Raw genomic sequence first — 16,660 nt, 5'->3', positions numbered from 1 at the left:
TTGCCTCTTGTGGTCAACGAAACTATTGTTGTTGAATTTTAACGGTCGGCCATAATGTTAGCTAAGCAAACATATATGTTCACATGCTACTCTTTTGATGTCCTTTTATCAGTGTATTTGCAATCACTGCATTTTTAGACCTTAGAAAATCTGAGGGAAATACGTCTTGTTCTTTGGGTATTAACATGCTATTGTTCGAATAGTCAGTACAGTTGTGTTTACTTATACCTACGACAACTTTTTTTTCTGCGATGTAGATTTTTTTATGGTAAACATTATTACAGCAATCGGAATTCGAGTTAAATTAGATCACGGTTTTTTTAACTGGACAAAATTTAAAGAAATCGCACAATGTTCAAAGCGTGGCTGTCCCTGGATGGCTCATTCTTTTAGAGAGAAAACATGAAAAAAGAGGGAAACCAATCTTTTAATCTGTTCCATACTATAGATGTATGCTTCATGGATTCAGTAATATTCAAAAATAAATAATCTTACTTTGTTTCTATTTTCTTTATTTTGATTTGCATCTTACAAAGTCGTTGTCTAAGATAACACTACGAATCCGTTTTGTAATGTCAATTTCAATTCAGCTATTCATTAAGGTTTTAGGGTTGAAGACTGGATTTGCATAATTAAACAAAAAATCACCCAAACGTATTTTTTTTCACTTTATAGAACTTCAAGAATAATTCTTAAAACAACAAATCTTACCAAAATAATCAAAAGTATTTGCTTTTCTCAAACAAAGTATTTTCATTGTAATCTTACACCAAACTGAACCTGTTCCTAATGAAATACTGTAAACGTATTATATTTGGCGTGTACGATATTTTGCGGAAATTAGTTTTTGAACAAGTTGGCGTAGATTTGGATTAGCGTATTCCTGAATGTGACTACTCCTATACATATGCATGGCATTTAGCGATGTACTTGATTGAGAGGAAGACGCATTCCGCCAAAAGCGCTAAATAGAATACACAGCCAAATGTAGTACGATTTCTCTATATGCTATTGTACACTTTGCACACCTTGCGTAGTACAGTAACAATCAAACTTTCCATTGAATAACCCTTTCGCAATTAACTTGTATTTATTTGTATTTATTTTTTCTACATTATCTTTAGCTACACATTAATTTACAAAAAAAGTATTCTTCAAAAACATGTGAACAAAACAAGCAGTTTTATGGATTATCTATTTGTTACATGTATCGTTCATGTTACGTATAACAATTATCTTATAAGCTTTGTGTCAAAATAATAATAATTTGCACTGCTTAAGTGCGTTAAATACAAAATATTATACTTCCATTATGTAATTTGCTTAAATACTTGTTTTTGCACCCAAGTGAACTCAAAAACATCGTAGACGTCTATTAAGTATGTACTAATTCTGATTTCAACCGTTTAACAGCATCTCTGTTAGTCTGACAATCTGGGAAGGAAGAAGTGACGTCGTATACAATGTTAATGACCCCAATAATATTGTTCTTGATATTTCGTATCACTGCCTGAAATAACTCTTCTCTCATCACATGTATAGGGTCATCTTTGTTGTTTCCGTCATGTGAAATGTGAACAAGCCAAATTTTTTCGTCTTCTTAAAAAGAAATCAGATATGATAAAAATATTTCAGAAGTGTTGAAATAGTCTAATCCACACTTTGCAAAAGTCGTTCCCCTTTGCGGGGTCAACCCAAAGGTCAAAAGGGAAAAAAACAATTGTTCCCTTCTTTATGCAACCAAATATATGGGCGTCCTGTGAAGAAATCTCTTGGAATTTAATTTATTCCTTCGATGTGTGGGTTGCCCTAACTTGGGGCAATCAAAACTCACAATGCAAACGGATTTCTAATGTCAAATGACGAAGTTACAACCCACTAAACTTCAAAGACTACTGTGAGGAATATGTGGGTTTTTCCCCAAAGATGACGGCCAAGGGACATAACTTTTGTAAAGTGTGGATTGGCCTATAACAATTGCTTCAAGTTTGTTTTCTTTTATTTTATATGGATAATTAATATTTAAGTTTTTAAAACAACATCGGCAAATGTTCGAATGGTAGTACAAAACAGTAAACGTAAACATTTCACATTTTTTCGGTTTCTTTCAACATTGCAGCAAGTATTTAGTATTAAAACGTAATCCATATACCAAGTTAATTTTTTTTACCTTTTTATCTAAATCAAAACTGCGTATAAGGTATATGATACCCCAGGCAAAACAATACTTAAGTCATGAAAATACACACAATTATTTATATTTTAAAATTTACATGTAAAATTGTTGGATATTCAAAAGCCATCTTACAAATGTCAATAAAATGGATAATATATTTAATTAAAAAAAAAAATATGTAAATATCTATTTCTTCGAAAAAATGGAGTGTGCCATATTCATATTCGTTAAGCAGGCGTCGGATTCGTATTTTCTAATACTCCCTTGGAAGATTCAGCAATTCCGTTGCTGTCATCTAGAGAGTTTCACAAACTATCGTTCCTTGCGAGTAAAAAGGTTGCGAGATACATACACCGGCATGTTGTTGAAAATGGAGTTGACAGAGAAAAGAAAGAAAATTATTGAAGAAATATGTAACGCACAGTTTCTCACAGAAAATCAAGTCAATGAAATCAATGCGATTTCTGGAAAATAAAATATGTACTAAAATATTTTGGGTAAAGTCACGATGATCTACGAGACTCTACCTTTTGTTAATCCATATGCCACCATCATTTACAAGTTCTATTTATTAGCCATATTTGGAAGCTACAGTGTTTTGTAGACAGATATGAGGCCATATTTTTTTTACATTTTAAATGCTGAATAGAAAATACCAAGTTAAAAATCTTGCAAAATTGTGAGTTCTGTATCTTTTGATCGCTAAAATTTTGGTTGATCATTAAAAATGTCTCGCTTAAGGTTAAATACTTGTACAAAAAAAATAAAAGATGGTATGCTTAACTGCTTTCTGGGTCCCCTCTTTATACAATGGATTATATGAATTCCACATTAATTTTGATAGTTTTTTCAGACACGAGTAAAAAAAAAACACCGTTAAAACAGTTTCCGTAGTTCTGACACATTTTGTTACGGAGATAAAGGCATAATCGCTATTCCTAAGAAAATATAACAGCGTAAAATCATCCTGGTTGGTAGCCACTTATTGTTTTTTAATAAAGATGAAAATAATGTGTGGGCCTTAAAAAAATAGAGTAATGTGCCTGACAATGCATTGACTTTGATAACTCTTTTACATGACACGTGACAACATTTTTCATTTGAGTGCATTTATCAATGAAATGAGTAAGTTGATCGCTTTATAAAGTGGGGGAAGGAGGAAGGGGAGAGGGGCATAACTGAAATATAGGGAATTGGAAGTTTACAGAGTACCCCTACCAAATGTTTAGCTTTTTATATCTTGCATAGGGTTTTCTTTTTTTGGTAAAAATGGTATTCCATAAAGGTACAATGTCAAAAATGAAACTTATGTAAAAATAAGTGTTAAATTCGAATACTTTACAATATTTATTTTTTGTTATTGTATCGAGGGGCCATATGGACATTGTTGCTCAGGTGAGCGATGTTGCCCCATGGGCCTCTTGTTTTAATTTGTAAAAACCCATCTTGGGTGGTTGTAATTTTATGGGTGGTTCACAATGGCGATCGATATGGTCTTCAAAGAGAGATGGGTACTTTGGTTCAGCTGATGGGTGGAGCTGGAAGGGATGTTGATCAATCTCTAACTAGTCATACAAAAATGCCATATGAAGGAATTAAGAAATGAAGAAGAGGAACTTGTACAATAAACAAAATACTCATAGTGTACATGTGACATTTGTTTGCACATCATATGGAGGTACAAAAAAAGAGTTTGATATTGCGCTAATGTATTACGATGTTTGTGAAAAATGTAAACTTAATGGTTTTCCCCAAAATGTGTTAACAAATCCCTTGATTTTATATAGAAATGTCGAAAATAAATCAAACTTTTCAAAGATTTACACAAAACATGAACTTAAAAATCAAAAGGTGTAATGCTCTAATGTCACATGTGTTACTTAGGTGATTTATCTGCGATTGTTTTGTCTTTGACATCGTGTGTTGTGTGTCGACTTTAAATAAGTTCAGCTTCTTCTATAAAACTAATACCGTCTTCTAGACGAAATACGGTGTCAAGACTCTATAGGGAAAAGAGAAAATTTGTTCTTATAAAACAAGACATTTTACCAATAAAATAAGCCTGCAGTATAGTAACTGCTTACACCTTTGGTATTTCAACACGAAACAATTGGTGTGCGCATCTATAATTGAAATTTACCTTATAAGTAGTTAGTTTAAAATCAATTCAAGACCTACTTTCATTTCCGATAAACTAGCTCGAAATAGCAAAAATGAGAGAAAAAGTGGAAATTTGCTTAAAAATGATATGCTTACAATGAATTATTACGCAATGAGTGTATACATGTATATTTACTGGGAACTTCGAGTTCACAAAGAAATTAGGAGCTGACAACTGTTGAATCAATAATATCAGGCAATTCGTTTCTTGACTGCGATATTTTAGTTTTGATTAAATGAACGCTTGCGAAGCACGACCTCTGGTGAGCATATGGAGTAGAACTTTTCAGACCTGGATAACCAGGAACGCGGGTTGACTATAAGACCCCTTCACAATAACTGTGGTACTGCCATTTTGCAGGGCAAACTTAAATACTTTGTCAAAATTTTAGTAAGTAGTTGATTAAATTACGTAAATGAAACAATTGACGTCACGTTATATTTCACCAAATCATGTCATTTTTGCTCTGTAAAAGTGCAGTACCGCAGTTACAGTGAGGGGGTTAACTAAAGTCATTGCGAATACAGTACTCAGTATAGGAAGATTCATATTTTGTTTCTATACACGCTTCAATTTGTTTAGAGTCTTAAAGAATTTGCATATCGTAAAATGGTTGAATTACACGAGGGTTTCTGAAGTGATTGTTTTCCTTTTTGAATTCTGTTTTGTACTACCTTAAAATAAAAATAAAACAAATAAACTATTTACCATTTATATGATTGTTGGATATTGTGTCTTCGATTAATTTTCGAAGATACTTTAATAAGTTATCTCGTCCATCTACTATGGGGATAAGCACCATCGCTAGTAGTGTTGGACTTTGCTGTCTTTGTCGTATTTTTTTCACTGTAATGTCGTTCGGAAGAAACTGTTTACAAAAATTCTCAAAGTCCTCGTTTTCATCATCTGATTTGCAATAATCAATAACTGAAAATGATAATTTAAAAATTAATTGCAAAGTTACTGCAATAATACATGTACTAAAATCCTTCATTAAAGTATTTTGAGTAATGGAATTGTTGTGATATATTCTAATCAATGTTTTGGAAAGTCTACTTTTTTCAATTTCCTTCACAATGCAACCCGATAACTGAGACAGTTGATCCCAAAAATATTTGAATGTCATTTATTTTTCACTATTTAAGACCTCTACACTTTGTTTTGTTTCCTTTTAAGATTACTGGAATCGGAAGTCTCCAGCTTTCATCATCCTATGCATTCTGTCTCTTCTGTCTTTTCACGAGAATATAGGTCATTCTTCGAATGACAATTTGGATGTATAGAGTAACCTATATCTATTAGTGTTTATGATTGGGATTTTTTTTCGTGAGGGGTAAGTTTTCTTCATGTTTAGCATGAAGAAAAATGACCTCGTGGCCTTTTTCTCAAAATAATTATTCTACAGCTGTATGTTAAAAATTATTTATAGATCTACATAATAACAAATTATTTCAACAGTGGTTAGGGATTCGTTTCATTTCAACCATTATTGAATAAAAAATCAATAGTGTTTTGAATGCATTTTACTTTTATGTCTATTATTCCGCCTGTGTGTTACACTTTCCATTCCAGTAATACATGTATAAGAAGTATGTCTTATGAGATAATGAATTCCTTTTTAATTATTAAGCACTTTGATTTATTCTTATATGGTCATTTTTCCCATACCACCTGTCATCTGTGTTCTAGAGGGAGACGAAGAATCAAACTGTTTCAAAATAGCATCACGATTCTTAAGAATTGTACTAAAAAAGTTTGTTCAAATGTCTTTTTTGTTGCTTTTTCCCCCTTCATACACCACAAACATTTTTTTGATTTTTCGTTTTCAAGTGAAGATTTTTTTTTTGATGGAAAATACACGTCTCATGTTATTGTATCCACATTGTAACTGCAACAGAATAAAGTTAACCCTAAAACCTATATTATCACATGAAAACTTCATTTGAAATTTCACATATCGTTGATAATTTAAGTAATGAAAAAAAGTTCACTTATTGGCATAATTATCCCGCTTGGGGCCTCTATCGCAGATATTTAAAGCTAATGGGAAATAACAGATTCAATTGATAATTCTAATGTTTTATAAACGTTGTTTACTATTTTTAATTCACATTTAAAAAAAAACAAAAAAGAAATCGTGCAACATTCTCACTTTAATCTATATTGATTATGAATTAATTATCCCCTTGCTTATACAACACAAACGGACGCATGTGTTTACTGCTGTGTGCGTCCATGTGAAAATGTGTAAAAACAAAACTCAATATATTCGTTATATACAACGGGAAATATGTGTTTTTTTATCTAAAGGTCAATAAATATCATTTAGTTATATCCGTGAATTTGTTATATTCAGTTTTGCAATAACGGTAAGAATTATGAATATATTGATATAAATTTCGCCAAGGAAATACGAGTGATTTGCTATAAGCGTCAATTCGTTATATGCGTGATCTTTTACAGTAAACGTGTTTTACTGTATATATTTTTATATCACTTACGGAATAAAGCTAGTAATTTAAATGCTCCCTTATGTAAGAATGTTTAATTGATAAGAGTCAATATTTATACTGTGGGTCTCAATCTGCAGGAAATATACATTTTTTAAATTTTTTTTTCTCAAATGTCCAAGATACACTTTACAGAGAAATTACCTTTTCAAGTCATTAAATGATGTAAATTTACCCTTTTTTATTATGTTCTTTAAGGTAGTGCTGACTCTTCTTATTTAATTATATTATATTTTTTTACCTTGTTCTGTTCACAGATATATTAGAGCTTCTAAGCTTATTGAATAAAGATACATGCATTTAACTTATTTAGTAATTATTATGATATATATAGTAAATTAAAAAAAAATCACTGTTGTGAATTTAAGTATGAATGTATACATGTATAAATTAAAAAATTGTATGAATACGACTTATATATGTAATAAAGGTCAAAATAATAATTAATTTCCAAAATCATCCATTATCTTGTTTACAAAATACTTTAATTATTTATTAGTCTGTAACCTGGTAATACTATACTCTAAAGATTATTTTTATACATCACTCAATGACTTTCTATTTTAAGGAAAGTTATCATTTCGATATGTCTGTTACCCAATTTATTTGATGCTTCAATAAAATATGTTTTGAATTAAAAGAAAATAATATATATAACCACTCAAAAGAAGAAAAAATAAAACCAAAATTTGCAGGCATTAAGAGTACCAGAAAGTATTCACATAAAAGCTGCAAGAACTAAACATTAATAGATTATGTAAATAAATCATATTTCAAAGCAATGAAGTCAAAAATAAAATGTGATAGAGTCCTTTTTAAACTCTGATTATTTTGTTTAAAAAATTAACGTAAATTGTAATGAAAAAATTTAAATATTACTTTTTTCTTTGCTGATTCGTTCTCTTATTTGATTGTGTGATGCCTCGGTCCGATGATCCAATTTATCTATGAATAAAAAAAAAGGAAAGGTTAACGTGTCAAGTTTTTAAAACTTACGATCTGTATATAATGCATTCCGATCAATCTCGTTTAACATGTTTCTCGTCATCCCTTTAACTGTGTTAATGTATGTACTCTGCGTGCATAGGTTGATTTTAATATAATGAAACTTTAATTTGGCGGGTTTAACGTTATTTAAATGATAGATATGTTAATCAAATCCTTTTTATTTTAAAACTAACAAAGTTGTCATTGAACAAAACTATGCATTTAAATGAAGTGATAAAATTCTGTCTGTGCCATTACCTTGACATTCACAATTTCGATTAAGTCCTTAACTTTTTATACACTGATTTCTTTTTACAATAATAACAATTTTTGAAATAAATTTATTTTAAAAATACTTTAAATAACCCAAAAGATGACGCATTTTGAAAAAAAGTGTGTGTTTGCTTATCATCCCCTATCTTCATAAATCTTAAAATTGATTAAACCCAAGCTCGGTTTTGATTGATGTAGGAGTCTATGTTAGTATCTTCAAATGTCCTATATGTACTATAAAAACGTAACAAATCTGATTAAGAAATTAATGAAACAGTGACAATCTTCAAAAACTTTCACTTAGGCGAAATCTGTATTTTTCTAGAATGTCACTACAATCATATCCCACATGAATCACAAAAAAATATTATTTCATTTTGTATATTTACAGCTTTCGTGTAACACATTAATGAAATTGTCGTTAAAAAAGTAAAATTAACTTAATGATTGTTGATGTATACATGTACATCAGTACAAATATTCAAAATTAAGGTCGTCTTTTTTTAGAATTTAAATATGACATCTTCATGTATATATCGTGTAGTCCGGGATTTTATCTAAGATGCTAAAAAGTTTCGACCTTCCAACCTTATAAACCTCATAAAAGGAAATACATTGCTCACCTTTCTGTTTCTTTCTGCAGGAATTGTAAAGAAGTATAACGCATATAACTATAACAAAGACAGCAGTTACCAGCACTGCAATATATGCTGCTATTTCTAAATTGAAAAAACAATTGTAATCAGTTGGTGTACTAAAATTCTGGTCAAATTATAAAACATATAAATTTCGATAAATTTCACGCATTAAAAAATATATACCAAGATTGTCTTTATCCATTTCAAGAGTATTTTCCAAGGCTAAATTGAAATCTACAAACAAGTAAAAACGTCATTGCAACAATACAATATTTTGACTCTTCAAAAAGAGACAGAACAATTAATTCATGTCTATTTTCCGATGCAAAATAAACATTAGATTTCAGAATACAGAAAAAAACCAGTTAAGTCATGTCTATGGTAAGTTGGGGGTATATCTAGGCTGTATAAAAATGTAGGGGAAAAGGACCTGTTATCGAAACCTATCACACCCTGGCGAGTGTAGAGTGAAGTGGAGAAGGGGGATGGTTTTCATTACACTGAATTGCCAATATGATATTAGTAAGTTAAGAAAATCGAAAACGAGGCTCACTTTCAAAATATTATTGGATGAATTATTGTTAATGATCTTCTAGTTTAGATTCCATTACCTTTTAAAAGATTTTAGAGATAAAAGAAAGGTTCGAGACATGACGTTAGTTCTTTAGCACCTCTTTGTCTATTCCCTACTTTTTCAGAAGAGGATGAACAACGGCGTTTCTCAGTGATGTGGGGGCAGTTAATTCTAAGATAGATTTTATGATGGTCGTGTCTGTTGGAAGAATGTTATCAATACAGAACTTCAAAACAGATGTTGGAATCGGGTCAAATTTGCACAATTTTCGTGGAGAAGCCATTACGATCTTTCGAATTTCTAATTCGGATGCTGATCTAAAGCAAAATAGAGGTTTCACCTTTAAATTAGGTGTCTGCTCTTAAAACCCCCACATGTTTTTTTTTGTTTTTTGTATTTAAGACAGAGAGTGTCTCTGATAAAAAAAAAAAAAACACCCTAATTTGTCAAAAGTAATCCTAATTCGTCCATACAATTAGATTATTCGTCTGAACAAATTATAATTCGTCAGTACTACATGTAATAACTTGGTAGTCCGAACAAATGGTAATTCGTCTTAACAAATTGTAGCCGTCCCTAACAATAAATTATTCGCCCGAACGGATAAGATTTATTTATTTTTGCTTTTATTTACTGATAATAAGTACTTTTTTATCAATCATATCTAACATGATGTGATGTGGTGTACAATTTAATGACTGTTATTGATTTTGAGATCACTTTCTTGTATTGATATGTTGCTGTTGAATTATTGGACCATGTCATCTGAAGCTTACTGTAGAAAAAAAACTACTTTATGAGATAATGGTCATTAAGCATTTTTTTTTGAAAATTGCAGAAAATTTCCTTAATAATTTACACTGATTAAGATTTTCTTTACTGTAAAAATAATACAAATGGTTTAACTCCATTAAAACCGAAAGGAAGATTATGAACGGAAGTGGCACTAAATAGATACAAAGCATTGAGTTTTCATTGACAGCTTTTAGTGTGTGCCATACGATTATCTTTAATGAAAATGTGAAATAAAACAAATAGAAAATATGCAAATTTATGTTGACTAATGAATAAAATATAAACTTTAAATACTAAAGTTCTGCAAAAAGTACTTCAATCAAAAACAAAATTTGAGAAAATAAAAATGTCTGAATTTCATCTGTTTCGCTGTTTATAAATATCCAACAGTTGAGCTTTAACAAGAATGTGCTGTACAAATATCGTGGGACATAGTGTAGAAACAAACAATGTTTCTGTTTTGAATTTAACGAACCTTCCATATCCACCATCAAACAAAGTCAATTACCTTTTCATCCCCCTATATAAGATTAATTGGTTTATCGGTCAAAGGGACTAAATAAACTAAACGTCTTAAACAAGTTGATAAGATATCTGTTTTAACCGAGGTTTACAATGTTAGATAATGGGACGCGAACATCAACGGGCAATGTGTCATCCCATACATTTAATTTAAAAAAAAACGGTTTTTTTAAAATAAAATACGTTGAAAACGATCAATGATAAATTAGATTTTTTAAAGTGTCAACCATTTATACGGGTTAATTTCTAAAGAAAGGAAATGAAGTAAAATAAGATTAAGGCAAATGTAATTATGAGAAGCACATTCTTCAACAAATGAATATTTGAACGAAAAAAAAACCCCAGAGAACAACTGCAAAAAAGGCATTCATTTTAAAAGCATTTTGTTAACATTACTTTTAATATTACATTAAAAATAATTTTAGCATAACCAAAAAACTAGATAAAATTATCCGTTCGTTACCTGTTAGACTGATCAGACGATAGCATGTGACACTTTGCTGTGTAAATATCGAAGTCCGACACTATATATACATAAATGTGATTAAAGGTCACAAAGAAAACCATCACAGGAGCTTTCCACAGGTAATCTTAATTTTTTCCCCATATTTTAATAACCTAAGAACAATACTGTCCATATTAAAAACACGTTTTGTAAATACATTTTTAAAAATATTTCATCCGTTATTTTATTTTCTTTAGAGTTCATTAAGATATGTGACGTTCACTGTTTTATCGGTGACAACAATACAAATAAAATTTGTGACGTGAATGTTAATTCAACTACTGTCATAAGTTTACATGAGAAGAAAAGTAAAACTGGCTATGATTTCTTAATTACAGGTACAATTATTAAACAATTAAATATAAAATAGTGCATCGTTTCTGTTTTTTATATTAGGAGTTGAATATTACTTCAAGGTGAGAAAAAGTCAATCAAAAGGTCCTTTAGTATATTTGAACTATGCTGTTATAAAGCATTTCATAAAGGGTTTGTAACAAGAGCAAAATTGTACTCACATACACAGGGAAACGTGGCTCGCATAATTTTCATGCGATTTCTTTTTCGCATGAAAATCATGCGCTAATCACGCTAAAATCAGATGAAAAGTTTCTCATGTGAATATCATGCGAATATGTTTGCATGATATTCGCATGCAAAATGTACAATTTTCATGCGAATAATTTTTCGTATGTTTTTCATGCGATTAGATATTTGTGTAAAATTCATATAAAATTCATATAAAATTCATACAAAAATCACATGAAAATTGCATGTTTTTTTATATAAAATTTTAATTATGACAAATCAGTCTGCAACACTTTAAAAACATTCTTTTATTCATATGTTGACATACTAGCGTCTTTTTTGTAAAAAAAAATTGACATTAAGGTAACTAAACAACTTCTACATGTGTTGGAATTAATACATTTATAAATAAAAATTAGAGTATACATTTTATCAAAATATACATGTTTTTAATACTTTTAAAGTGTTTGTTCATGTAAACATATAAAACTTTGCCTTTACTATAGTCATTCACACCCACTGAAAGTTATATCTCTCTTCTTAGAAGGTCAGTAAACATTAAGATTGTATTACATGTGTGATACTGTGCTGATTACATTGGTCATTATTTAGGATACATACTTTAAGTCTTATGTTTTTAAGATAAAATTTAAAAGTTTGCGTGTACCAAACCTGTTGAATGCAGTAAGTGAATTACATATAGGAAAATTTCCAGCTATATATTCAAACATAAAATTAATTATTTCTATGCTAGACACTAAAAATTAAAAAAAAAATGAACAGCATATCAAAATATCAGCATAATGTAACCCCCCCCCCCCCCCCCCCGATGAAAATTCTTAACACTGTGATACAAGTTTCAGTGTGTACCAATGTTATTGGACTGATGTTGGTGTGATCACTCTGGTGTCTTTATCATGTGCCTTTATCTTCCTTCTTCTGTAGCATATCTCTCTTTCCTTCTCCATTTTTAAATATCTTTGTCAACCTTGTGTATATGCATGACAAAATATAATTCATAATGCAACTTAAATAAAACAAACAAGAAGGCTCATATAGGCATTGCCTATTGCCAAATCCCTTTATGTAAATTAATGTATATTTGCATAATAAAATATGTTCAAATTAAATGAAAACAAACAAAGGTACATATATTGAGTACATGTGTAACAGCATAAAGCACAAGATTTATACACTCAGATACAATTTAAAAAAAAAAAAAAACAATCATAATGTATCTCTGTATTGAAATAACTTACAGTTTGTTTTATCGATCAAAAGCAAATGAGATCAAGAGGTATAACTAACCTCTTTTATCAAATATATGTTAATCCGTGTTTGATTTTATATACACGTAATTACAAACTTCAGAAATGTTCAAAACCCAAGGCATATTTCACCTAATATATACTTACATGGTATCATCATATAGACAGTTTGTTGTGCATGATTTCCCAAGTGAAATATGTTATTGTTATAGCCATCATACACACAATATATACTGGAGCAGCATTCACCTATTCTTCTGTCTGTGTAACATTGCTTCGGATCTTAAAACAACTCTGTAGGGAAAAATAAAATGTTATAAACATTTTCAAACAGCATATATACTCCTAAAAATGGACTCACCATGATATATTCATTGACAATATGCACAAAAATTATACATGTAAGTCGGATCTAGGAAATGGGGGGGGGGGGGGGGCAAGGGGATCCAGACCCCCCCCCCCCCTAAAAATTCATTCTTTAAATTTAAATTATAAAATTTTTAAAAATATAGCTTACCCCCCCCCCCCCCCCAAACCTTGTTACCCAATCAACCGTCGGGCAACCCTTCCCCCGAACATTTTGCCCCCCGCCGCAACGCGGAGCGGGGACATAGAAATGCCGGGCGTCCGTCCGTGTGTCCGTCCGTCACCCTTTTTTGTAAGCGCTCTCATGCCTACAAATTTTGACGGCTTTTCATTAAATTTATAGCAAATGTTTATATCACTATTACCTTGGTCAAGTTTGAAAATCAGCATTGGTCGATACTTTTTGTTAGAGTTATGGGACTTTGACCACAACAATGACTCCGTTTTATCCAAAAATTGACCTTGTAAGCGCTCTCATGCTACCACATTTTGACGGATTTTCATTAAAATTATACCAAATGTTTATATCACTAAAACTGTGGTCAAATTCCAAAATCAGCATTGGTCGATACTTTTTGTTGGAGTTATGGGACTTTGACCACAATAATGACTCCGTTTTATCAAAAAATTGACCTTGTGACCGCTCTCATGCCTACCAATTTTGACGGATTTTCATTAAATTTATACAAAATGTTTATACTACTAATACTTTAGTCAATTTCGAAAATCAGCATTGGTCGATACTTTTTGTTGGCGTTATGGGACTTTGACCACAATTATGACTCCGTTTTATCCAAAAATTGACCTTGTAAGCGCTCTCATGCTACCACATTTTGACGGATTTTCATTAATTTTTTACCAAATGTTTATACCGCTAATACTTTGGTCAAGTTCGAAAATCAGCATTGGTCGATACTTTTTGTTGGAGTTATGGGACTTTGACCACAATAATGACTCCGTTTTATCCAAAAATTGACCTTGTGAGCGCTCTCATGCCTACAAATTTTGACTGATTTACATGAAATGTATACCAAATGTTTATACCACTAAAACTGTGGTCAAGTTCGAAAATCAGCATGAGTCGATACTTTTTGTTGAAGTTATGGGACTTTGACCACAATAATGACTCCGTTTTATCCAAAAATTGATCTTGTATGTGCTCTCATGCCTATAAATTTTGACTGATTTACATGAAATGTATACCAAATGTTTATACCGCTAATTCTTTGGTCAAGTTCCTAAATCAACCTTGGTCGATACTAGTATACTGCTTGACCGGCGGGGGACCCAGGAATTCTATTCTTGTTTTTCTGGATCCACGCTTGAAATCAGATTGTATGCAACCGCATGTTCAAAATAAATATCTGCAGATTCATTTCTTAATCATTACGGTTACACTGGGTTCAATCATTCTTGAATAAGAAATACCTGATCATAGATTTTGTTAAAATGCAATGTAAAGATAGAAATTTATCCGAAGCTCTTCGGAGAAAATTCCCCGTATAGTTACATGTGAAGACCTGCATCGAAGTTTAATAATAACAGTAGATGTTTCCAGTATTTAAACGCGTATCTGGCAACGTTAATTAACATATAACATGTAAACATAGAATATGCATACACTTGAAACATCATAGTTCTATGATACCTGCATGTTGACGATCCGCTCCTCTCCTATCCAGGATCACGAACTTTCCAATCGCTGAATAAATAATCGTACGATAGATCGGACACATCTTGAAGATGTTGATGTAAAGTGTCTGCTGGCTTGCATCCCTGATCAGCCAGTGCCGCTTAAATATGTACACAACTGCAGTCAGAGAAAATTCTGTCTGTCTGCATATGAGTTATCGCGGGAGATAACTCGAACGGGATTTTGGAAACGAATAAAAATGTTTGCAAGGGCTTACAATAAAAATGCACATCAACCTGTAGCGCTTTAAATTATTAATATTAATCATTCTAATCATATCTAAATTACAAAATCTGATCTGATTTATTGCTTTTTGGTATATTGCTCTATGTAAAACCAAACACCATCCTGACGGTTCTCAGTACCACAAATATACGCAATATGTGACGTCAGCAGGAACAAAGTGTACAAAGTGATTGACAGAGGTAAGAAACATGAATTTTTTATGTATAATCGGAATATCTCTGCTTCCCGTTTTGATTTAAAACAACCACCATTCGAAATTTTTGCAAAACATTATAAAGAATTCGTTACAATTATTTAACTGCAAAATAAAGATGAAGTGTAGTGTGATGATGACCAGAGACACCTTGCATATATGCTTAGCGTAATTTTAGGGTAATGTTATACGCTTATGCAATAAATTATCTGATATCTTTTTCATCGAAGAATTACAAAAACATCCCTACACGGATATGGAGCTGGTACTTTTTGGATGGAGGGGTGAACATGATGACATATGCATGTTGGCTGTATAAAAGGTGAGGATAAATCGAAGTACTAAATATACTGAGATTTTTCGAGCAAACCCAAAGCCTGAAAATTGTTAATTACATATGCTTGTTTTCTTCCAAAAGTCCAAAGAAGAGAAGAAAAGATCCTTCCACATTTTTCCAGAGTGCCATTAATAGCAGGTTCGTAATTGAGTTAGCAACAACAAATTAGTTTTGTCAAGAATTTGTGTAGGAGATTTGAATTATTAAATAAGAAATCCATTAATTTATATCAAGATTACAATAACTGTATTACTTATATTACTTAATTCTATTTAGATATTTATAAGATCAAACAGGAATGAAATCATTTAGTAATACAACAATGATATTTGCAGCGAACCTTAAGTTTGCACATGCAGATTTGCAAAGACTCTATGGAAAAGATTTTAACAGCGTGACGACCAACAACATTCAGGAAAAATTCATGGATACAGTGGTTAGTAATACTTCTAGTATTGAAGAATTGTATGATAATTTGAAACAATGTTTAACATTGAAGCTAATTTAAGTGATTCAGACAACCGGCTTGAGCGAAAAGTTTATCTGTTGATCACTATTGTCTGTCTTAATTCTGTCCCTAGACAGTCTCCATCCCTCTGTAAACTTTTGCAATTTTCTCCTCCTCTAGAACTGAAATATAATATAAATATAATGAAATATAATGTTAAGTTTGATTGATTAAAACTTGTATGGAAGTATTTTGTGGTATTGTAGATTCAAATTTGTTCATATACATGTAATGGTTCCCAGGTTTGGGCCACAAAAAAATTGTTTTTGACATTTAGAAATATTTTCCTAAAAAGATTAAACAACAAAAGGGGCTTGATGATTATGTAAGGAAAAAATTGAAAATCCTCTTAACCAAAATGTACAGTACTCCTCAAAGTTGTC

General features: G+C 31.1%; 1 protein-coding gene and 1 long non-coding RNA gene across 2 annotated transcripts; one reads left to right on the top strand and one right to left on the bottom strand.

Annotated features, from left to right (window-relative positions):
* Positions 1–1,339: 1,339 nt before the first annotated feature.
* On the bottom strand, positions 1,340–11,155 carry LOC128170636 (uncharacterized). Its single transcript, XM_052836410.1, has 6 exons — positions 11,100–11,155; positions 8,929–8,979; positions 8,731–8,826; positions 7,727–7,792; positions 5,046–5,264; positions 1,340–1,599 (listed from the first exon to the last, which is right to left on the bottom strand). Exons 2-6 carry the CDS (start codon positions 8,945–8,947, stop codon positions 1,376–1,378), a joined length of 624 nt encoding a protein of 207 aa, XP_052692370.1. The 5' UTR covers positions 8,948–8,979; positions 11,100–11,155; the 3' UTR covers positions 1,340–1,375.
* Positions 11,156–11,179: 24 nt separating this feature from the next.
* Positions 11,180–16,208, top strand: LOC128170658 (uncharacterized). Its single transcript, XR_008241874.1, has 5 exons — positions 11,180–11,221; positions 15,356–15,418; positions 15,663–15,754; positions 15,851–15,907; positions 16,105–16,208. It is a non-coding gene; the product is annotated as an uncharacterized LOC128170658 (long non-coding RNA).
* The last annotated feature ends 452 nt before the right edge of the window (positions 16,209–16,660 follow it).

Source organism: Crassostrea angulata, chromosome 2 (genome assembly GCF_025612915.1).
Source record: "Crassostrea angulata isolate pt1a10 chromosome 2, ASM2561291v2, whole genome shotgun sequence".
Classification (NCBI taxonomy): Eukaryota; Metazoa; Mollusca; class Bivalvia; order Ostreida; family Ostreidae; genus Magallana; species Magallana angulata.
The sequence above is the reverse complement of the archived record's forward strand: the minus strand, read 5'-3'. Positions and strand labels throughout refer to the sequence as shown.